Below are 24,695 nucleotides of genomic sequence, written 5' to 3' on the forward strand. Positions count from 1 at the left end.
CCCAAACGGATAATAAAGCAGGTCCTCGTAGGCTGTAGGAAACGCACCACTTGGTGGCTGTTTCATGTTCCTGAAGAAGTGGGCGCCAAAAGGTGAAGTATTGGAGTATTGGAGTATTGGAGTATTGGAGTATTGGAGTATTGGAGTATTGGAGTATTGGAGTATTGGAGTATTGGAGTATTGGAGTATTGGAGTATTGGAGATTCAAAGATCCACTGTAGTGTTCGTGGTAATTGTCTGCTTTGTTATGGAGATTGATGGGTGTCTGTGAACAAGGGAATTTGTTGGGTTACTTGTCATGGTGGATGCTCAATATCCATCAATATTTTAATATATCCAATAAAATATAATTTTTATCCGATTTATCATATCCTACTATTCCATTAGGATTTGAGTGCTAGTCCAAAGGGGCTTTCTTTTTTGCATCTATAATAATAGCATGTACTTGTATAGCAGGCAACAACATTTGCAGGCACTGATCCCTGCCCCGTGGAGCTTACAATCTGTTTTTGGTGCCTGATGCACAGGGAGATAAAGTGACTTGCCCAAGGTCACAAGGAGCCGACACCGGGAATTGAACCAGGTTCCAGGCAGTGTCTTTACTCCCTGAGCCGCTCCTCCAATCTGCAAGCTTTGTTCTATCTATTACCTATTGCTCCTGGCACTGATCCCACCTTTAGACTGTAGCAAGAGCAGCTACCTCCCCTCCTCCCCGTCCCCCTTTTATTAAATATGGTGGCAGCTCAGAAAGAGCATTGTCCTAAGAGAGAACAAGATTGAGCGGGTGCGAGGAAGTCTGTGGGTTTGCACTGGCATATACCCAGGGGTTTGACCTTGTTGCTTTTCTTCTAGGGATGCCCATTTAATCCCCGATCACACAATCCGTGCCCTGGGGCACATCGCCGTGGCCCTGAGGGACACCCCCAAAGTGATGGAACCCATCCTGCAGATCCTGCAGCAGAAGTTCTGCCAACCCCCGTCTCAGCTGGACGTGCTGATCGTCGACCAGCTGGGGTGTATGGTGATCACGGGCAACGTAAGGAAAGGGGGAATCCGCCCCCCCTGCAGAACCAAAACCTGAGGGGTTTTTATGTATAGGTTTGGGGCCATGACTCTGCGGGATCATGTACAGCTGGCATTCGCAATGCAGGGAGATGGGAGAGCATAAGGATGTCCGATGCTTTATATGAATCGATAAGTCGAGCGTAGACTCGCGGTGGAAACCAGAACGGCTGCTACCACATGAGCCTGTCACAGCTTTCATTTGAAGAGCGCACTTCCTCTGGATCCATAGATCTACACCATGGGGAGGGCACCTCCAGTCCTCAAGGGCCACCAATAGGTCAGGTTTTCAGAATATCCTTGCTTCAGCACAGGTGACTCAGTCGAAGACAGCCACTGATTGAGCCACCTGTGCTGAAGCTGGGACTGATTGAGCAACCTGTGCTGAAGCAGGGATATACTGGAAACCTTACCTGTTGGTGGCTCTCGAGAACAGGAGTTGGGTCGTTGACTGAGCCACTAATTGAGCTACCTGTGCTGAAGCAGGGAGATACTTAAAACCTGACCTGTTGGTGGCCCTTGGATACTGGAATTGGCCACTCCTCATCTATACATATAGAATGACTCTCGTCCAATTAAAATTTAACAAAGGTTGACGTAGGACAGGGGTGTGCAAACTGGGGGGGGCGGGGCGCGCCCCTCCTGATTTTCTGGGGGGCACGGCAGTTACCGAGGCTCCACGCTTTTCCCCAAGGCATTTAAATTAAATGCCGGGGAGCGCGCATGAGGCCTCTGTAACTCCCCTTACCTGGTCTCTGGCGGCTTCCAGCGGCGCGTCGCCATGGTAACACGGCGTCAAATGTTGCAGCAGGGTCACATGACGTCAGAAGACACCGGGTGAAGGGGGGGGGGGAGTGGGGCACGAGCAGGGGTGGAGAGTAGGCAGGGGGGAGCAGACTGAAAAGTTTGCGCACCCTTGACTTTGTAGATTAGTTGGAAAGAAAAAGTAATGGCCTATATGTGCCCATATGGCTGTGAATATGATATTTAACACCTTTTTTGCCATCCGGTTTAGCAGGGCACTACACAGTAATATATATAACACGCCTCTCTGGCACCACTGAGTGATATATTTCCAATGCATAATGTCCATTTAGGGCATTTTGACTAATAATTATAATATTTTTTGTTCATGTATAGCACTGCTAGTTTTACGTAGCGCTTTACAGAGACATTTTTAGCAGGCACAGGTCCCTGCCCCGTAGAGCTTACAATCTATATTTTGGTGCCTGAGGCACAGGGAGATAGTGACTTGCCCAAGGTCACAAGGAGCCGACACCAGGAATTGAACCACTAAGTGCCAGAGTCCATGTCTGTACTCACTGAGCCACTTCTCCCACATTGATGCCAACCAATAACAGCCCCTCCCAGCGACCTTGTACACAGGTTTCCGACGTGTGCTCGTTCTTGGGTATCTGTACATTTTACGTGACACCGTCTTGTGTCGTTGGCAGCAATACATTTACCAGGAGGTGTGGAACCTCTTCCAGCAGATCAGCGTGAAAGCCAGCTCGGTGGTTTACTCTGCCACCAAGGATTACAAAGACCACGGGTACAGGTAAGATCGTTTATCCGAATTCCCAAAGTAACGCCCCTCTGAAGGTGTCCGACACCACTGATTTGTAGAATATCCATTGCAAGGAAGGAGATGCAAATCAGACACCTGGGGAGGCTCTCACAAATAAATAAAATGTTCACAAGTGTTTACAGAAGACCTGTAGTAACACCGGAGGGAGTAGGGGGGGGGGGGTGTGATACCTTTTATTGGACCAACAAGTAGTCAATATGTTACAACCTTTCCCACCTCTCCATCAGGTCCCCTGAGTGGTTGGAAAGCTTGTAACATATCGACTACTTGTTGGTCCAATACACGGTATCTTGCCACCTACTCCCTCTCCCTCCTTAGTTACTACATGGAAGAAGGGACCCAGCACGGCGACCCATCCTTCTTTGCTTAGGACATGTTGCACTGCTCTGTAGGGTTATGTAACATGGAGCGAGACTTGTGGGTGAACGCAGCCACTTAATGAGATCTCATTTAAGGACGGCTATGGGTGGGTAAATGTGATAACATTTCCGTGATGTACATCAACAATAAGGGTCTTGTAGCAATTGCTGATTGCTATTACCTGATGGCAACACAACACTTATTTGTTCTCATCAGGCAGTGTTGTGATGCTTAAGGAAAATGCAAAGTCATGGGAGACAATTAACGATGATCTAGTTATAACTGCTACCCATTTTACAGATGGGAAAGGTGAGGTACAGGGCGATAGTGACTGGCTAGAGCAGTGGTTTTCAACCCTTTTTTTGACTAAGGAACCCTATAATTATATTGTGAGATTCTGAGGAACCCCAACCCCCTCTAATAGCGCGTCTGAGATCAGATGCATTGTAGGGAACCCCAACCCTCTCTAATAGCGTGTCTGAGATCAGATTCATTGTAAGGAACCCCAACCCTCTCTAATAGCGCGTCTGAGATCAGATGCATTGTAGGGAACTCCAACCCTCTCTAATAGCGCGTCTGAGATCAGATGCATTGTAAGGAACCCCAACCCTCTCTAATAGCGCGTCTGAGATCAGATGCATTGTAAGGAACCCCAACCCGCTCTAATAGCGCGTCTGAGATCAGACGCATTGTAAGGAACCCCGACCCTCTCTAATAGCGCGTCTGAGATCAGACGCATTGTAAGGAACCCCAACCCTCTCTAATAGCGCGTCTGAGATCAGATACATTGTAAGGAACCCCAACCCTCTCTAATAGCGCGTCTGGGATCAGATGCATTGTAAGGAACCCCAACCCTCTCTAATAGCGCGTCTGAGATGAGATGCATTGTAAGGAACCCCAACCCTCTCTAATACCGCGTCTGAGATTAGACGCATTGTAAGGAACCCCAAACCTCTCTAATAGCGCGTCTGAGATCAGACGCATTGTAAGGAACCCCAACCCTCTCTAATACCGCGTCTGAGATTAAACGCATTGTAAGGAACCCCAAACCTCTCTAATAGCGCGTCTGAGATCAGACGCATTGTAAGGAACCCCGACCCTCTCTAATAGCGCGTCTGAGATCAGACGCATTGTAAATTCTTCTGTATTTGGGTTAAGTAGAAATAACGGTGTTATTTGGTACCATTTTCAAATGACCTGAAAATTGCAGGGAACCCTTTAGGGGCTTAACAGCGAGTGTAAGCTATAATCAAACCCAGCGGCCTGTGTATGCTGCACCCCTGCTCTTTTCCATTAGCCACTGACTCACTCAATCCTTCTATCTCTTTGATAAAGTGCCGGGCAGGAAACGCGTCGGAGGGATATCACTTGCCGTATATCTTAGGCATCATGCCGAATAAATAGCTTATTATTTTTTTTAAACCTGCCCGCAGCCCATATTTCTTGCTGTGCTCAACCCGACCATTTTTGTCTTTTTGCGATCTCCCATCAGGCACTGCTCCTTGGCCGTCATAAACGCGCTGGCGAACATTGCGGCCAACATCCAGGGAGAGCAGCTGGTGGACGAGCTGCTGATGAACCTGCTGGAGCTGTTTGTGCAGCTGGGGCTGGAGGGGAAGAGAGCCAGCGAGAGGGCCAGTGAGAAGGGGCCAGCGCTGAAGGTGAGAGGGGGGGGACCCTAGTACAGTCTGTGCTCGGCACACCCAGAACATGGTTAGGGAGCGATCACAGAGCTGAAGGTGCGCACAGTACTCTATACTAGTATTCATCAGTCAGTACAGAGAGTGGAAGAGCAAAAGAGACAAGCAAACGACGTGTGCCAAGAGCTTGCAGTCCAAGCTCGGTGAAGGTGACCTTAAAAAGATATTGACTCGCAACATGTCTGTCTGTACTCCTGTGTTTGGCTATTAAGGCACCCTGGCATTGTCAGGGTCTGCAGTGGAACGGTTATATTTTAGTAACACTTTTGTCGTGGCAGCAATATTGAATTCACTTGTAGTTGGGCCGTAAAGTTGGCCAACAATGTTCTAACATCGGCAGATTTTCAGAGCTGGTGCTTGGGAACTGTCATTGGGTCTGTTCTGTGTGGCTCTGGCAGACCGTTCTGGGTGATAATGTGTCGCAATTGTAAATGACACGTAGGGCAAACCCCCAGTGTATCGAACATCTTCCCGGTATACAAGGGGTTAATATAAACCAGTATCCATGCCATGTTTTGTAAATGGAGGCTCGCTTGTACAACATTTTTGTTTTCAAGATTGGTGACTGTGTGTGTGGCAACTTTTGTCAAGGTTTCCACCCCCAGTAAAGTGGGAGCGAGCAAAGTCCCCGGGTAGCAGAACGAGGCTGCTTTCTATCAGGCTGTACATTGGTCAACGTCCTGCTTGTCTTTGTGATGTCCAGCGAACAAATGCAAAGACGCCACGCAGTGCCCAGGGCACAGATAAAACTCGCTCCCTAATGAATACTGTAACAACGAATAAATAATAAGTGACCCAAGTACCTCAGAGTCATTCGAGGGGTTAGGAGGACAATTCAATAATATCCTGTATCCTGTTCTTTGTCAAATATGTGGCTGAACGCTTCTGATTTCAGTCTCTTTATATATCACCCTTGTATGCAGCAGATTAAAAGCATTTTGAGATTAACACGAGGGTATCCCGAATATAAGTGGCATATTAGGTGTCTGTGTTTAATTTTTTTCTATCAGCCCAGTGTTTAATTCCCAAACCAAATAACCCACTTTGCCGCCTGCGCTCCCAGCTGTTGATATTGCTTTGTGTTGCGGGACGTGACGAAGGGTTCTTCTGTTCTTCTCCCACCTGACTTCATCTCGTGTCTTCTCCTCACCAGGCCTCCAGCAGTGCAGGGAACCTGGGTGTCCTGATACCCGTCATTGCTGTGGTGAGTAGCTATGGCTCCTATAGTGAGCTTTGACGGTCACACTGGGGTTGGGTTGGGTGAGGATTTTGCCTCGGGTCTTCCGTTCATGGCTGATCTTGTTTTCTAAAGAGACTTTGATACTAAATATGTGCATTTTATCCAATATGTTTTCTCATACCGTGAGCCTTCGTCATAAGTTAGTTACGCGCTGGCCTACAAATATGACCTGTTCCTTGCGCAAGGTTTCAACTCTCGATCCAGGTAGAGTTTGTGCTACCAGAACAATGGGTTCAAATTAGTTGAGTAATAGCCCGTGAGGAGCTAAGCAGCACCAAAGATCGGTCACTTATATACTTGGGCAGGTGTGGGCCAACTCTAGTCCTCAAGGCCTACCAACAGGTCAGGTTTTCAGAATATCCCTGCTTCACCACGGGTAGCTCAATCAGTGGCTCAGTCTTTGAGAGGTCAGGGTATACGGATATCCCTGCTTCAGCACAGGTGGTGCAGTCGTTGACTGAGCCACCTGTGCTGAAGCCGGGCTAATCAGTGGCTCGGTCAACGACCGCCCCACCTGTGCTGAAGCATGGATATCCTGAAAACCTGACTTGTTGGTGGTCATTGAGGACTGGAGCTGGCCACTCCACGGCTAGTTTTTCTGTTCCAAAATGAGCTCCTTGATCCTGCTGTTCACTTTGACCCCCGGAGAGCGTAGTCGGTCATGTTCCAGTTCAGGAGCTGCCCCGTGGTCACTCGGTACACAGGGCAAAACGTGTCAGAGCACAGACCCTCCTCCTCTGGAGTTAATGGTTACATCGGAAGGGGGAGGAAAGCAAATATTTAGCAACCTTGCAGAAAACTATGAGGGCAAATGCAGCCAAACTCGAGGGCTTTGATTTTAGCTCCTCTTCCTCTCCCATCGGGCGTGCAGAAAGCCTGCGTCCATGCGCTGTGCGCGTGAGGTGACTCGGATTGGGAGCTGCGATCAATGTATATTTATCCATCGTGTTTCCTGCAAAGTGTGTCGGGCTGGTTCGGGTTCCGTGGGCCCGCTGTGCCTTGTTATTGGTACATGGCTGTAACATTACAATTGACTAGAACTCAGAAGCTCCATTGTTTCCACAGTTCTGTATTTTCAGGGGGTTTATATGCAAGATTCTTTCCAATGAGATTTCTGTTTCCTCTCTCCGCTTCCAATAAGGGCGCGAGACCGCTTCCTATCGTAATATTATTATACCGCGTAGGCAAGTACATAAATAAAAATAAAGAGATTAAGGTGCAAAAACGGTACAGGATATCGGGTGTATGCTCCCAATACTACATGCAACTTGTAATGGTGAAAAATCAGTTGTGTTAAAATCACGGCACGACACCGTGTGTGTGTGTGCGTGCGTGTGTGACAAGCAGACGGAGTCAGGCGTATGTATAACCTTTATAAGTGTTTATTAATGGCTTCTTATTTCTAGCACAATATATGTCGGTAGATGCATTAACTTTTGTTACAAATAGAGAACATCAGAGCTGTGCCCTGAAGCCGAGTATATGGACATTCATTTACATAAGAGATTTGGACAAAGTAGCCAAGATATTTTGGTTGCTGGGATGAATTTGCTGGTCTGCTTCAGTGCAGTGTTTTGCTCGGTGTGTTAGCAATTGTGAGTTTGTGACTAGGCCTCACTGCCTTGTGAATTTGGTAAGGTTTTACAGATGTGGCCTGTGCATCGTATCACAGGATTCGCCGGTAATGCTTGCATAGTACAAAACGCCGTATAAAGGCCTGGATTATATCTGCATGGTTTTGAATGTTATACATTTTACACATTTATAAGCGCTTTAAAAGAGCTAACAATTTTTTTTTTTACCAATACCGTTTTTGGTTTGTAGCATGGCACGTTAACAGTGGCCCCAAACTTAACGGGAGAGTTTAATTCAGGATTTCGTGGGGTTGGCAACTCTCCCCATAAAAACCAGGCAGTTGGTGCGATGCTCGTAGATGAGGAAGAGGAAGGGGCGGTCCACCACGAAGCGCGCCTGGGTGGATAGAGGCATGAAACCGATGGTAGTCACCGCCGCGGCCTCCGTGCCTTCCTCGTTCACGGTGATCGTGCCCTGGTGCTGAAACTGCAGAGTGTGACACAAGCGCATAGGTCAATAACCCGCTTACAATGTGTAGGAGGTCTCCCTGGTACTGAGCCGGGGGTGGGGGGGGGGGGGGTGATGCGTAGACTAGAGAACATCGAATTGGTGTGTGTCCTGTTGCTTAGAACAGAGGTTCCCAACTCCAGTCTTCAAGGAGCACTAACGGTGCAGGTTTAAGGATACCCCTGCTCGAGCACAGGTGGTTCAGTCACAATGATTGGGCCCCTGTGCTAATGAGAGGAGGGCCTTAATACCTGCACTGTTGCTTGTCCTTGAGGACCTGATTTGGGAACCTCTGGCCTAGAACATAAGAGACCCCCTCCCCAGCACTTGTCAAGTTTTCTGCTACCGGTATCCCATTGCCAATGGTTTATAAATTGGTTACACACCGTGCTTCTGTTGACCAGTGTAGCTATTTACCAATATCCCCTAGTTTCTGTATAATAAAGGGTTTCTGATTCCTTCCTGGTTGTTTTGTGTAACATCTAAGACATGGAATGGCCAACTCCACGGCCACCAACAGGTCAGGGTTTATGGATATCCCTGCTTCAGCACAGGTGGTGCAGTCGTTGACTGAGCGTTGCTAATCAGTGGCTCAGTCAATGACCGCACCCCCTGTGCTGAAGCAGGGATATCCTGACAACCTGACCTTGTTGGTGGCCTTTGAGGGCTGGATTTGGCCACTCCTGATCTAAGCTGTCATCTGCTACCATTTGTTTTAAAGATGGGGCAGTGGCATTATGAGTAAGGCTCTTACAACAGGGGGTAAACCCTTGGTTGAGGCCCACATCTGCCTTGCGTAACCATAAATAAGTCACTTTCTCTCCTGTGCCTCAGTTAGTAAGAAGTAATGTCTGTACATGTCCCTGTTGTTGTTGTTGTTGTTGTTGTTGTTGCTGAAGACCTATATAAACATGAAAGCTAGCGACTGAAGTAGGGAAACTCACCAGGCCAATGTTGATCTCCTCGTCCGATATGCCGGAGAAGTCTCCATGGGTGAACAGGTCTTTTACTCCCATGTTGCTGAGGACTTGCTTCAGGTTGTAGTTCTTGTCCAGCCTAAAGCGAGGTAGGAAGACCTCCCTCGTCCTGAGAGGAAAAATGGTCAAATAAAAATACTACACCGGTGGTGTGCTTGCTGGCTGCAAGCGTGAACATCCTCTCCTGGATCAATTAATCTAGCAATGGGGCAGTAAGTCTGCATACTCCGAAATGGCCACTTAGGTCGTCTTCTGTAGAAAATACCCATGATGCCAAGCCGGGGAAATGACATGCAAATGAGCACACAATGTGTCACCTTTTTGTCTGTGACACATTGTGTGCTCATTTGCATGTCATTTCCCAGAATCCCTTGCTGCAGTGGAAGCACTGTATGCTGGGGATAATGGTGAAAGGCAGGGTTGCAGACCTGCCTAAGACATGTGAATGTGCTCACAAGTGATCTTTTTATTTTTTAAATATATTATATATTATATTATATATTATATTACCCCTTAAATCTGTCATGGACAGGACTTATTCTGGGGACCCGCATATTACCATTAGTTGGTCGTTTTTGCCTAGTATTAATGGTATATCTTGATAGACCAGCGTGGAAGTTCTCCATAGGAGCTGTTGATGCATGAGCTTCCAGATTACATCGGGGTCAAGGCTGTTTTTAGTTTCGGGATGTTCCAGACATTAATTGGCATCACTGCGCAAAATCTTTTAGTATGTGATCCCCTCATGTTTGGAGGTTTAATTTAACCGATGTGTAGATCGCTGCCTCTCCATCACACTAATTCATCTTATTAAAGGCTTTATCTGCCCATCTTTGTACCTGTTTGTCATGATCTTTTGCCATCTTTCCACCACCTCTGGGGTGATCTGCGTCTCCAGGAGCTTCATGCTGGAGAGTTTGTGGGGCAGGACGATCATCATGCTGATGTTCCCCACGTACTGCAGCTGCAGGACGCCACAGTCCAGCTGGGGGTCAGCTGCTACCAGGAAGTTCCCTTTGGTCTTCATCATGGGCACCTTCACCACCTCCTTCTCGTTGAGACGGAAGTTCATGTTTTGAGTGTACTCCAATGGGAACTTGTTCTCCCAGGTCCCTAGTTAATGTGAGGAGGGAAATGTCAAATGCAATGAAGACATGAAATATATATTGCCACAAATTCTGGGTCTGTTTGTGTGTGTGCATCAACAACAAGCTCAGAAGTAGCGTTCAATAACCAGTGCTGATGCAACATTGATGAACTATTGGGAGTTGACTTGTCCAAATTATATGTACGTTGTGTCCTGTGGACAAGGTCTAAGTTTAAATCTCTATATAGTTTGTACAGAGTTACTGATTCATTTTGTTAAACCAACATCACTGGGACAATGTAAGTAAACTAGTTATTGTTTTCAGAACAAGTTAATTACTCTTTCATTCTGTCAGCTATCTCGTTTTGCGAGTTGATTTCCAGTAAAGCTCATAAAAAGGTGAATCCGAATCTGAAGGTACATTCATCTAATTTTCATCATAACATTGTTTTTTTAATGTATTTTATTTGGAACAACATTTATATAGTGCCCTTATCCATGTCTGGTTACTTGCTAAGGAGACTAAAGTTTAAAACCTCATTATGTATGAGGACAGAAAATTTTGGAATATAAAAATGCATTGCCAATAACCATTATTTTATAGCCTGATATCTGACAGGGCAAGTATTACATTTCCAGTTTAATGAGATGTGAAGATGGCATGAAGATGACTAGTTTACCATCGTTTTCTAAAACTATGCTACTAACCTCAGACCAGTATGGTGATACAGGCAGCGTTACAGTGTAAAGTATGAATCAATAACCCATTCAGGGCGGAATAGCATTGGCCTAAATAGAATTTACAATAAATTGCATGAAAACACTTGCCTTTGAAGTAGATGCAGTTTACAAGCAGCATCAAGAGAGCTGGGTCCACATTTGATAAAGCTTCCTTCACCAGACCCTTGGTTAGCTTCTGGATACGTTGGTTGACCTTGGTAAGGAAAGTTGGGTCTCCAAAATCAACCGACTGAGCCTCTGCAAAGTAGAAGTTTTTCAAGCTGTTCTTGAAGTTCTCTTGGATAGAAAAGTCCTTCTGGATGTATATGTCGTTGACGGATCTCAAAGTGTAGCCGAAGTTTCTGCGGAACAGTCTGTGGATCAGTTTCCGGAAGAGGTTGTGGATGGTGAAGAGCTCGTACTTTGAGCTGGCGTTGACAAAGTCTTCGAAGCCCAACGTAGAGAGAACTTGGTGCAGAGTCTGCTCTTTCAACCCCAGTGATATCGTGGCCATGGCAGTAGAGATGCCAACCGGTGCCAGCAGGATGTTTTCAGATGCATTGGTATTGTCCTTTATGGTTCGGTAAAGGTTGAAGGCAAAGTTGGCATTGATAATACTGAGCCTCTGAACCCTGCTTTTTCCATGGAACAGCTCGAAAATATTCCCCCTCTCGGTCTTGGAATCCTTGATTTCCGGGGCAGCATCAATGATATCATAATCATCTTCCCCGAAGATTTTATCGAAATCCAGGTAGTCTTCCTCCTCTTCTCCGTCAGGGATCAAGTCATTGGTGACGGTGTTCTCCCGGTGAAACTCTGGAGGGAGTCTGTCCAGAGCTTGGTCAACGTTGCCTTGGCTCCCCCTAGGAACTATAATTTTGGAGTCGCCATCAAAGTGCCCAAGCAGGTCCTTGACGCCGCAGAGAGCGAATGGAGCGAGGAGGAAAAGAGTAGCAAGGTGCAGGAGATTCATGGTGGAAACCCCTAAATCCAGGTGACACTGGTGAGACGTGGATATTGGATTCCTATCTAAATGCAATTTTAAGAGGGATAAGAAAAGTTAGTTGAAGTGCCCCACATTTTCATGGTCGAGTGTTTATAGGTGAACATTCTTGCCATTGTAGAAGTATAATTTAAAAAATTTGCATAGTGACATGATCATCTAAGGCTAATGGGCTAACCATTTTTAGCTTTGTTCTGTCCCGAGCTGTTGTAAGACCTTCAAGGGGGTTATTCATTAAACTTCGATGGTGCCAATCGGGGCACTCTCACAGACATGCCCTTTGAAGTCAATGAGTTTCCGTGCGATAGCATACTGATGGGCACTATCACAGTTTAATGCATATCCCCCCAAAAGTGTAAGACCAACCAAAAATACATTGCTTACTCTTTGACAGCAGGGAAGATTGGGGCTTTGTTAGTTTTCAACAGCAAGATTTGATTTACCGACGGGCAATCTATATATAATATCATTTATGTGATATTGATCACCCTTGTAGGTGCTTTTGCCCACAGAGACCTGCACTTGCAGTGAATATAAAGTGCTAAAAATGTGACTTTGTATCGACCAGGGGAGGTCAACTCCAGTCCTCAAGGGCCACCAACAGTTCAGGTTTTCAGGATATCCCTGCTTCAACACAGGCGGCTCAGTCTTCGACCGCACCACCTGTGCTGAAGCAGGGATGCACTGGAGTTGGCCACTCCTGAATTAGATCAATGTTAGACCACTCAAAGTCCGCTACAATAGTGAAGTGTTGTGAATGCATTGGTATCTGTTCAGAATTTTTCCTTAATGGATCAATTGTGTTTTTTTTTCAAGCAAATAATTTAAATTACAAGTGTAACCCCTGCAGTTCAGGGGAACAAGTTGCAACATAGTTACAGAGAAAAACATTTTTCAGGCTCCTTTTTTCTACATGCCGATAACAAGTGTACTTTCTTTGGGTGTTAGGTGACCACGCACCGCACACACACGCACACACACACGCACCACACACACACGCACACACTCTGACAGTCTCGCGGACTTGAAGCTATCATGTTCAGAATAGCTAAAGGAAGTTAGCATGAAGAAGCGTCCTTACCTGTGAGCTCCCAGTCACTGCCCAGTCGGAGGACAGAATCTCGGGGCTGAAAAGAGCTAAAAGTTAACCTTTGCCACAAGCCTCTGCATGCACCTCCCAAAGTAAACAGCATGTAGATCAAACAGGGACAGAAATGCATGGTCAGCCAAAAACCCCATGCTTGTTCAGAGGCCCCCCTACAGCCTTCCCCCTCACCCCCATCCCCCCCCCCCTACCCCTTCCTCCTGTCCTGTGTTGCGTTGTCCTGTGCGTAGGTTGATCCTGTGTGATTACGGACTGCATAGAAATGTAGCCCATTCCCTGAGGTCACCATGTGTATATGGGACAGGTGTTGGAGAGATGTCAGAGGCACAGTGTGCTATCGGCGTACAGCCCATGTCCCAGTGCATCTGAAGGCCTGGCAGGGACGTATATAAACCCAGCATGTTGCTTATTCGCTACCTTGAAGAATTAGCATTAACAAAGTCAATAAAAATAATCTCTGGTGAAGGCTCGTTTGCATTTCGTGTGGAATTGTTTTTCTTTAAGGTTTTATTCACTGCATACCATTTTTGGTAATGAATATTTTCAAGCTCTGTGTGGGCCGTTTCATTAAAGCAAGCATCCAGTGTAAGCCACCCTTCGCCTATCCAGTGGTCCACAATGCATTGCAAGCATTAGTCACAGTGCTATTACAGGGGTTGCCAACGCCCGTCTTCAAGGGCCCCCAAACAGGCCAGGTTTTCAGTCTTCCACTGCACCAACTGTGCTGAAGCAGGGATATCCTGAAAACCTGACCTGTTGGTGGCCCTTGAGGACTGGAGTTGGCAGCCCCATGTACTATTAAAACACTAATCAGGAGAGACTAATCTGAATTAAAATAATTCGTATGGGCCACAGTCTGTAAATGCTTGTGTTACAAGAACGATTTTGAAAATAGGTCCCTTAAAAAAAATAAAAAATAAAGTGTTTTTTAAGTTGAAGGACAAAGTAAGAACCCGCGGGTAGCATTTTGATTTGCGGTTTACAGACCCTTCTGGACATAAGGGTAAAACATTCAAAGAGCATCTGCCAGCCAAAACTAAACATGGCTTATACTAATGGGTGTCTTCCTATGGAGGTCAGTGTGATGGCACATAGGAGTACAGAGTACTGTTACATTTACATTCTTGGTTTAACCCTTCCATTGCCAGAAGGGTGTGCAGGGCAGTGTAATGCATGTAAGGCTCTCTGGCAGTTATGCTGTAGTAGGGGAGGCCAGTTTTTCTGAATGTGTTGAACCTCTGCCACTGACCCGCCCTGTGCTTCCATCACTAGCTCACCCGGCGATTACCTCCGATCAAAGAGGCCAAGCCACGGCTGCAGAAGCTCTTCCGAGATTTCTGGCTGTACTCTGTTCTCATGGGCTTCGCTGTGGAAGGATCAGGTAAAGCACAGCTATACATGCACATACAATGATTTTATATATATATATATCTCATTCTCTGTGCTCTGCGCATCTCCCCTTGTATCGCTGTCTCTGCGCGTCTCCCCTCGTATCGCTGTCTCTGCGCGTCTCCCCTCGTATCGCTGTCTCTGCGCGTCTCCCCTTGTATCGCTGTCTCTGCGCGTCTCCCCTTGTATCGCTGTCTCTGCGCGTCTCCCCTCGTATCGCTGTCTCTGCGCATCTCCCCTTGTATCGCTGTCTCTGCGCATCTCCCCTCGTATCGCTGTCTCTGCGCGTCTCCCCTCGTATCGCTGTCTCTGCGCGTCTCCCCTTGTATCGCTGTCTCTGTGCGTCTCCCCTTGTATCGCTGTCTCTGCGCATCTCCCCTTGTATCGCTGTCTCTGCGCGTCTCCCCTTGTATCGCTGTCTCTGCGCGTCTCCCCTGTCTCTGCGCGTCTCCCCTCGTATCTCTTTCTCTGCGCGTCTCCTCTCGTATCGCTGTCTCTGCGCGTCTCCCCTCGTATCGCTGTCTCTGCGCGTCTCCCCTCGTATCGCTGTCTCTGCGCGTCTCCCCTCGTATCGCTGTCTCTGCGCGTCTCCCCTCGTATCGCTGTCTCTGCGCGTCTCCCCTCGTATCGCTGTCTCTGCGCGTCTCCCCTCGTATCGCTGTCTCTGCGTGTCTCCCCTGGTATCGCTGTCTCTGCGCGTCTCCCCTGGTATCGCTGTCTCTGCGCGTCTCCCCTGGTATCGCTGTCTCTGCGCGTCTCCCCTGGTATCACTGTCTCTGTGCTCTGCAGGGCTATGGCCGGAGGAGTGGTATGAGGGAGTGTGCGAAATTGCCACCAAGTCCCCTCTGCTGACCTTTCCTAGCAAGGAGCCTCTACGCTCAGTCCTGCAGTACAACTCTGCGATGAAGAATGACACGGTGACACCGGTGAGAATCCATGTGCCAGAGTATAAGACACCCCTGAGTGGCAGACATCATTACATTATATCTATTTCCCCAAACAGATAATGGAGATTCCAATCGGGAGGAATTATTCGTAACAAACGTAATACTACTGCGAGGGATCAATGCAATTCAAAATCTGAGTACTAGTGCACACCCAAGCCCCAACACTGCATTAAAGCAATTATAAACGCTTTCCTATGATCATGTATTTCAAACTTCTGTAGCCTTCGTGGTCCTGGAGAAATGTAGATTTGATACCTTTTGTTAGACCAACAATACAGTTCTCGAGCGATGACCCAATCGTGTACAGAGCTTTCCAAACCCCATGGGGTTCCTCTTTAAATATACTGTCACTTGAAGAACAAACCTGTGAAGTTTCGAGAGCTCTTTGCACTGTAATTTCCTCTCTCAAGAACTCTAATGGTTCTAACAATAGGTATCTCAATTTACATGTATTGTACTTTTGTTGGCGATAGAGTATTAAGGCTATACCACCTTCCAAATAACCATATTCGGATATATTATATGTAGTTTGTTGAGCTGCTGACTCCCTCTGGCTGGCACCAGCAGAAGGAGATGAGACCCTTTTCTGAGGATGTTGACCTGGTCTCCGCAGGCAGAACTCAACGAACTACGCAGCACCATCATTAACCTACTGGACCCTGCGCCCGAGGTGTCCGCACTCATCAACAAGCTGGACTTTGCCATGTCTACCTACCTGCTCTCTGTGTACCGCCTGGAGCACATGAGGTGGGTGACCTTTTACAGGAGTTCTTACAGCTGCTTTGTCATTGCTCTGTGATTCAGCAGCAGAATTGGGCCCCGTCTTGTTAGCGTTGTTACACTGTATTTGCCAGTTCAGCTTCCAGGTGTTGGGTTGATTGGCCTTTGTGGATGTCGGCTTCTTCGCACACGGACAAGAGCCAACACAGGTTCTTTATATTGAGTAATTTATTCCCTTTACAGCATACAGTATGATCATACCAGAAACTCAATGAGACTCTGCAAGGGGGGGGTCCCAAGCAGGCTTTATATACACTTCTCATTTTCATAGTCTAACATTGGCTACTAGGCAGATTATAATGGCTACTCCCTATTCTAAACCTATCATCTTAAAGGTCACTAAAAGTAAGTAAAAACTGCTTTAAAACCGCTTAGTACAACAACAAGGTACGTCAGGGTACATCTTATCACTATAATTCTGTATAACTGTAGAATTCGTCTTATCACTATACTTGTGGGCGTTGAGCCACTGGCCCAGCCTTGAAAGTCTACTGTTAGCAAAACTCATCCTTACAAACAAACACATTCTTTCACAGAAATGGATTCTGAGAGACGACATGACAGACAAAATGGATTCTGAATACTGCTAATAATTCATCTCCAGAGACAACCCCCAGTCCATTTCAACAGTCCCCTCTATTATACTTTTCGAAATCTTCAGTGAGAAATGTATAGCTTTATTCTTGCAAAGCACGGTATCCATCCCTAGTAGAGGGTATTCCTTGGCGTAACCATTGGTCCGGTACCTCAATCCCTTGAAGTCTCACCCACTCCATATCCATTCGCAATTGTTTCATCCTCTCCTGACAGGCATTTATTTATCGTTGGATCACATCAGGAAAGTATTTTTTGCATTAGAGGTGTTTCTGTCTGGTCTTCATATATATCTTCTTGGAGGGGCATGGAGGGAATGATTTGAGAGGTCAGCTTGGTGATCAGTCCTTTAATGCAAGAGATAACAATTAATATGACGACAAAAACACATACAGATATAATCAGTCTTTACACCAGTTTCGCTGCCAGTGATCCAAACCATGTGCCTAGTCCCAAGTCCCAGCTATATGATACATTCAAAGAGTCTTCCAACTTGTACACTACTTCTTCTATCCCTAGCATATGATGTGCAATATTAGCCGTACTGTCGGATACAAAGGTGCAACATTCCTCACCTACTAAAGCACATATCCCATCTTTTGGCAGCAAGTAAATAATCTAGGGCCATTCTGTTTTGTAAGGTTATTCTTATTATTTATATATTGGTGAATATTAATACTCAGGGCCACCTTATGTGCTATAGCTAGCAACACATTTCTCTCTTCTGCTATCCCCAAATGGCCTAACAACCATAGAGATATATTTGAATCGGAACCCTTTCATTTTCGTAACCCTTTCGTTTAGTTACCAGATAAAGAACAAAAATAACCCCCAATAGTAACCCAACCAGGATCCACTGATCTGTTTTGTGATTTCTGGTCAAAGTCCTGTGCCAGGTGTTATTATCTGAAATGTTAAACATAGAAAAAAATAAAATGTAAATATACAATAATTCAGCAGTAGTTTTAAATTGCAAAGTTCTTATTCTTTTGGTTATTTGAAAACTTGAGTAAATGGATCCTTTATGGGGGAGACCACTTTACAATGAGTCGCATGGACCCACAAGGTGCTGCAACTCGTGATTTCGTTGAAACGATTTGACCATCACCCAGTCTCCAGGCTCGAGTAGGTGCATTTTCAGGTTCTTGGATGTAGGCTGTACAGCTTTGACCTGTGCATGGAGAGACTGCAAAAGTTGTGTTGGTTGCATGCAATATTTCCTAATTGTTTCATCACAGATTACAGGTCCTTAATAATTAGTTCCTTTGAATTACTGGTGGTCATAGGTCTTCCCATAAGTATCTCATACGGAGATCATTTATGTTTACGAGTAGGTGTGCTACAGATGGACATAAGAGCCACAGAACATGTCAGTTGCTGCCTTAGCAAGTCCGGGGGCCCACCAATCACGGGAAACAATGTAAATTATCCCCTCTTTGTTCACATGCAAACCATGTGCCATGCGAACAATGCATGGCAATAAGGACGATGGAAAAGCCGGGAGACCATTGGGCTCTGTTCAAACATAGGTGTCATCATGATTAGCCCCCCGTGGTTACAACCAATCGGCTTCATGGTGTAAAAGATTCTGATAAAAATGATGGTCAATGGGTAGGGAGGTAGGTTGTGGTGTGGGTGTTTCTGTGGCAATTAAAATATTGGCGGCTAAGACGCACGCTTGGCTGCTTGATCTGCAGCACAATTACCCTGGGAAATAGGATCTTTGAGATTTGTATAAGCAGCGAACTTAACAATAGCTACTGCTTGTGGTAAAAGTAAAGCCTGTGGAAGGGCTTTAACATATGTGGCATTGGCAATGGGGGATCCTGCAGATGTAAGAAACCCCTGAAACCCCAAGGTAGGAGATGAAACCTCATGCTGGGAACAAATATAATCTGACACCAAATTATCCTGCTGTATCTCTCTGACAGGAACCATCAAAATACAAATTAAAATCTGGATTGCTCAGAGATCCATTCTTTAAGATGAGGTTATAGACGTGGGATTCAAGGTGGGACACCTTTGGAAAGATAATGGTCAGCAGTTATAAAATGTCATTTAGTTACATTTACAGTAGAAAAATGGTGCGTGTTGGACTTCAGAAATAAAACAGCAACAAGAAAAAATTCTAGTTCTCCATTAACATTCTGTACAACCCATACAATAGTTTTGCATTCCACTTTTATTTGTGCTAAGAAAGCAGAAAACCTAAACAAAAATAACACTGTAAGTGGGGCATTGAAGGCATATAATACACTTCTTACTGCACCACTATAAAACATTTAGTTATTTAGTACATACCTACTTTGATCTTTCTAAAAAATATCAGAATGAACAAACCTACAAAAAAAAATGTTATATGGTAATTTGAAACTTCTACAGTGATTCCGTATCTGACTTCACACTAATTTCCTGTACTGTTTTCTTTGTGAAGCGCTGAGCACACTCTTGGCGCTATCCAAATAAAGACATACATACTCCGTATCACTCAGTTTTAATTAATAATATAGTATCAGAACCTGTGACACAGTTCTGGGTGTATAGCCAGCTGTCTGGGCGTTCTGCCAAATGTCCTTGGGCAAGACTGAACTGTTCCTACGAAAATACTGTATTCTAAATATTAATTGCTGGATTAGAACAGCAAAAGTAAAATACTTGAATTAATAATGTGTGTTAAACTATTATACTACACTGCAATCCTAAACATTATATATTATAAACATACTTAACTTCTGAGAACACAGACACAAACTAACATAATTCCCACTTCTCTTATACACAGACACCCAACTTAACAAAAAACAACAACAAAACCTGATTTTAAAAATAATTTGAGCTCTTGTTAACTTTCGTGTCTGGAATGTGTTCTGTTCGTTATTTCTCTGTTGCGCGTTCATAACTAGGAAACAGAAATAAACTGCCCGGCGCTTCCTTAATACAGTGCAAAATATAAAAAGCAAATGCAAGAAAGGGAAAATATGTAATATAAAGTTAACGACAAAAAAATATAAAATCAAAGGACCACTCAACCTTAAGAGGGAAAAGCCACAATCCTCTAGAGAACAGAAAACGCAAGAGATGCGCGTTCATAACTGCAGGGAAAGGGAGGACTACTGTTCTGGGCTGCTATTCTGCACGCTGCTTTGATTCTGTTTCTCTCAATCGATGTGGAAATTGAGGGGGTGGAAAGAAATGTCAGCCTGGTTAAGGGAACCCATTGACTGGCCAGTACGATAAGGACCCTTATTTTTCCAGTGACCGGGCTGATTACAAAAATGGCAAAGATCAAATGATCTTTCCGCATTGCCCTTTCTTTGTCCTCCTCTCTCTCCATGGACACCAAAACCATCCTCTGCCCAGTGTTGATTAGTTCATGTTGTAGTGAGGGTATACACCTTTTTAAATAAAAATTAAACTTCAGCCCGGACAATTAATTAGATTCCATTTTTGTAAGAACTTGCAAGTTTCTGGATGGTATTTTGTATAGATATAATAAACTGGCATTCCCATTATTCAATTCTCACGCAAGACTTGCACATAGGTAGGATTCACTCAGGTAAATGTATTGGGTTGTTCAGGTCTGTTTTTACAGCTCTTGTCAAGGGCTCAACAATTAATTAACGGCACGAGACTACTTCTGTATCAGAATCTGACTCATAGCCACTTACTGTATTGCTGTGGGGAAAGGAAAGATAAGGTTTCTGACTCTGCAGAGTTGATTAGCCGGGAAATACCAAGCATAAACTCTGCTACAAAACCTCATGAAAATCCAGAGATTTATACTACCACACACAGGGATTACGCAAGTAAACAACCCTTTTAACATAATATATGACTGACAAACCTTTCAAAATATATAGTTACATAGTAGATGAGGTTGAAAAAAGACGTACAGTACGTCCATCAAGTTCAACCTATTCTAAATTTAGACAACAGATACTTTATCCTATATCTATACTTGCTTATTGATCCAGAGGAAGGCAAACAAAAATCCCCAGCGTCATATCATCCAATGATATCTCATAAGGTGAAAATAAATTCCTTCCTGACTCCAAGAATTGCTAATCGGATTAATCCCTGGATCAACATCCTTCCCATGTTTACTTATTTGGTATATCCTTGTATACCTTTCCTTTCTAAAAAGGTGTCCAACCTTTATATACAACTGACAACCTAACAAAACTTTTTGGGGGAAAAACGAATTTTCCTTACCGTGGACCTATACCTAGGGCGTGTTCCCCACTGAGATTCGCAATACTTAAGACAACCTGAGATTCTCAATCCCGACGGGGAAGACCCCTTTTGGGAATCCGGTAAACACTTCGGACTTGATCTTCATGCCCCACTTTCTCTCTGCCGTCCTCGCCCTTCTAACCCCAGACCCTGGCTAAACTCCCACACACGCATGCTGCGTTCCTCCACTCGTTCCTCTGAACGCCTCTGGAGGAAATCTCATACGCTCGCAGACTTCATTCACTACAAATTTATGCTATCCTGTTTCAACTCTGCCCTCTTTCAGGCTAAACAAACCTACTTTTCATCACTAATCAACACACACAAGTCTAACCCACGCCGTCTCTTTTCTGTCTTTGACTCTCTACTCAAACCACCCTCAGCTGCCTCCTCTTCTTCCTCCATCTCACCTCAGGACTTTGCTGACTTTTTTAAGAAAAAGGTGGAGTCCATACAGCAGAACATCCCATCTGTTGCCTCCTCCCATCCCACAATGCTTCCCAACTCTCCTCCTGTCTTTCTTGACTCTTTTTCTGCTATCTCGGAGGAGGATGTATCACTGCTGATCTCCTCTTCTCCCTCTACCACTTGCCCTCTTGATCCCATTCCCTCCCATCTCCTAAAACCTCTTGCTCCTTCTATAATCCCTATGCTCACACAGATCTTTAACTCTTCCCTCTACTCTGGTACCTTTCCTTCATCCTTCAAGCATGCAACCGTTATACCATTACTCAAAAACAGCAAGCTTGACCCTACCTGTCCTTCTAACTATCGACCTGTCTCCCTCCTGCCTTTTGCCTCCAAACTCCTTGAACGTCTTGTATTCTCTCGATTGCTACACTTTCTCAACACCTATTCTGTACTAGACCCTCTACAATCTGGCTTCCGCACTGCTCACTCTACTGAAACAGCCCTCACTAAAATAACTGACGACCTCCACGCTGCCAAAGACAGAGGTCATTACACTCTGCTCATATTACGCGACCTCTCAGCAGCATTCGACACCGTGGACCACCCTCTTCTCCTTCACATTCTCCATACTCTTGGTATTCGGAACAAAGCTTTATCCTGGATCTCCTCTTACCTCTCCCATCGTACCTTCAGTGTCTCTTTTGCTAAGACCTCCTCCTCCTCTATTGATCTCTCTGTGGGGGTACCCCAGGGCTCTGTCCTGGGACCCCTTCTCTTTTCTCTCTACACACTCTCTCTAGGTGACCTAATCACATCTTTTGGGTTTAAATATCACCTCTATGCTGACGACACACAAATTTACCTTTCAACCCCTGACCTTACACCTGCTATACAGACCAAAGTTTCTGAATGCCTCTCTGGAATATCATCCTGGATGGCCATCCGCCGACTGAAACTTAACATGGCAAAAACAGAGCTCCTTATACTACCTCCCAAACCTGGCCCTACTACATCCTTCCACATTGCTATTGGAAATACGATCATTCACCCAGTAGCCCAAGCACGCTGCCTAGGGGTCACACTTGATTCCTCTCTCTCATTCTCCTCTCATATTCAAAATGTTTCTAAAACTTGTCGCTTTTTCCTCCGCAATATCACAAAGATACGCCCTTTCCTCTGTTACTCAACAGCTAAAACTCTGACTCAGGCCCTCATTCTCTCACGTCTCGATTACTGCAACCTCCTGCTGTCCGGCCTTCCTACCTCTCACCTGTCTCCCCTACAATCTAATACACACAGAAAAAACCCGCACAGCTTATGCTAACCACAGTGAGGTGCTGACTGGATGGAGACTAATAATATCATATGAGAGAAAAAAGGACCCAGTCTTCCAGCACTCTGTCACAACAAATGTAGAATTATAAAATTAAAATACTTTATTGATAACCAAGAATAAAAAATAGGGTGTTAAAACGTAATTAAACGGTTTAATTACGTTTTAACACCCTATTTTTTATTCTTGGTTATCAATAAAGTATTTTAATTTTATAATTCTACATTTGTTGTGACAGAGTGCTGGAAGACTGGGTCCTTTTTTCTCTCATATGATATCCCCTACAATCTATCCTAAACACTGCTGCCAGAATCACTCTACTCTTTCCTAAATCTGTCTCAGCGTCTCCCCTGCTGAAATCCCTCTCCTGGCTTCCGATTAAATCGCGTATCTCACACTCAATTCTACTGCTCACTTTTAAAGCTTTACATTCTTCTGCCCCTCATTACATCTCAGCCCTAATTTCTCGCTATGCACCATCACGACTCTTGCGTTCTTCTCAAGGATGTCTTCTTTCTACCCCCTTTGTATCTAAAGCTCTCTCCCGCCTTAAACCTTTCTCACTTTCTGCCCCACACCTCTGGAATGCCCTTCCCCTCAATACCCGACTAGCCCCCTCGCTATCCACCTTTAAGACCCACCTTAAGACACATCTGCTTAAAGAAGCATATGAGTAGCACTGGATGACACATGACACATGACACAAAGCTTGGCCCCCTGCAGACGCACTTACTAGTATTCCCTCCTACTGTCTCTGTACGTTCTCCCTACCTACCAATTAGATTGTAAGCTCCTCGGAGCAGGGACTCCTTCCTTAATGTTACTTTTAAAGTATGTCTGAAGCACTTATTCCCATGATCTGTTATTTATATTTGTTATTTATATGACATGTATTACTACTGTGAAGCGCTATGTACATTTTATGGCGCTATACAAATAAAGACATACATACATACTATCCCATTAAGCCCAGGGCACTTAACTTTGACGGCAACACTTATTATTACTTTTTAGGCAAAATCAATCTGTTGAGAATAATGGGGGGGGCACCGATAGACTGTGACATTGTCCGTGCCAGTCAGCACGCCCTCATACTTGGTTCATCTGACATTAGGAATTTGGGTTGCGTGTACTTTAGATTGGCAACATTGTATTTTCTGCTTATTTACGTTATGCCCTTTTTTCAGCTAATGCCTGTAACAAAATTAAAGAGTCCCTTTTCAAAGGTCTCTATCTCTGTCACGCTGTTCTCTTCTGTCACCACAGTTTCTTGGGTCCTGCAGCTGAAGCTCAAATCAAGAACGCTTATTTGTAACTCTGCTCGGCTCTTTCGTCACGTTCTCCTTTACTCGGAACCTCTAATGCAGAGGTAGCCAACTCCCAGTCCTCAAGGGCCACCAACAGGCCAGGATATCTCGGTCTCGGCACAGGTGGCTCAATCTGAGCCACTGATTGAACCCCCTGTGCTGAAGCTGGAATGTCCTTAAAACTTCACCTGTTGGTGACCCTATTGGACTGGAGTTGGCCAGTCAACAACTGACCCACTGATTGAGCCACCTGTGCTGAAGTAGGGAGATCCTTAAAACCTGACCCCTTGGTAGCCTTTGAGGACTGGCGTTGGCCACCCCTGCCCTAATGAGACCCTCTCTCTCGCCATCACAGGGTCCTGAACGCCACGGATAAGGATCGCTTCCAGCTCATGTTCTTTTACTTTGAGGACAAAGCTATCCAGAAGGATAAGTCGGGTACGGTTTGTGTCTGTCTTATAGCGCTGTGCTTTCAACCACGCCGCGGGAATAATGCCGCCAGCTGCTTTTATTTTGTGGGGAGGTCTGAATTTAGCGTCTTGCTGCCAGATGTGGGGCGTTTCAAAATGTTCGTGGAAGCGAAGGCGGTTAAATGGCTATTAGAAACCGCTAAATAATGACTTTCCTCTGCTCTTTTTATCCTTGCTTTACCTTTATCAGGTTTCATATTTACGTATCCATTGTTCACCTGTTGGATTTACTGTATTGAAATCCCCTAATCCCCGCGGATGGCGTTCCGTATGGATGGATTGTAGTGGCCGCCATGAGCTGCCTTAT

The 24,695-nt window shown here is 45.3% G+C and overlaps 2 protein-coding genes across 4 annotated transcripts in view; one reads left to right on the plus strand and one right to left on the minus strand.

The window, feature by feature from the left end:
• The window catches only part of PI4KA (phosphatidylinositol 4-kinase alpha), a 70,521-nt gene that overhangs the window by 12,988 nt on the left and 32,838 nt on the right, over positions 1-24,695 (plus strand). Inside the window, exons 16-23 of one of the 2 annotated variants that reach the window (XM_075568535.1) lie at positions 853-1,036; positions 2,517-2,620; positions 4,503-4,671; positions 5,864-5,914; positions 14,197-14,305; positions 15,103-15,239; positions 15,874-16,007; positions 24,274-24,356. In XM_075568535.1, the coding sequence (XP_075424650.1) occupies positions 853-1,036; positions 2,517-2,620; positions 4,503-4,671; positions 5,864-5,914; positions 14,197-14,305; positions 15,103-15,239; positions 15,874-16,007; positions 24,274-24,356 (971 nt within the window). The remainder of the gene's footprint in view (positions 1-852; positions 1,037-2,516; positions 2,621-4,502; positions 4,672-5,863; positions 5,915-14,196; positions 14,306-15,102; positions 15,240-15,873; positions 16,008-24,273; positions 24,357-24,695) is intronic. The other variant, XM_075568536.1, reaches the window with a different exon arrangement.
• On the minus strand, positions 7,311-16,263 carry SERPIND1 (serpin family D member 1). Of its 2 annotated transcripts, none has more exons than XM_075568542.1 (6): positions 15,976-16,263; positions 12,901-12,946; positions 10,925-11,845; positions 9,849-10,122; positions 8,977-9,118; positions 7,311-8,011 (listed from the first exon to the last, which is right to left on the minus strand). In XM_075568542.1, exons 3-6 carry the CDS (start codon positions 11,787-11,789, stop codon positions 7,820-7,822), a joined length of 1,473 nt encoding a protein of 490 aa, XP_075424657.1. In that variant the 5' UTR covers positions 11,790-11,845; positions 12,901-12,946; positions 15,976-16,263; the 3' UTR covers positions 7,311-7,819. The 2 variants fall into 2 exon arrangements, with proteins under 2 accessions (XP_075424657.1, XP_075424655.1); XM_075568540.1 differs by having other exon boundaries at positions 12,901-12,956.

Source organism: Ascaphus truei, chromosome 13 (genome assembly GCF_040206685.1).
Source record: "Ascaphus truei isolate aAscTru1 chromosome 13, aAscTru1.hap1, whole genome shotgun sequence".
NCBI lineage: Eukaryota > Metazoa > Chordata > Amphibia > Anura > Ascaphidae > Ascaphus > Ascaphus truei.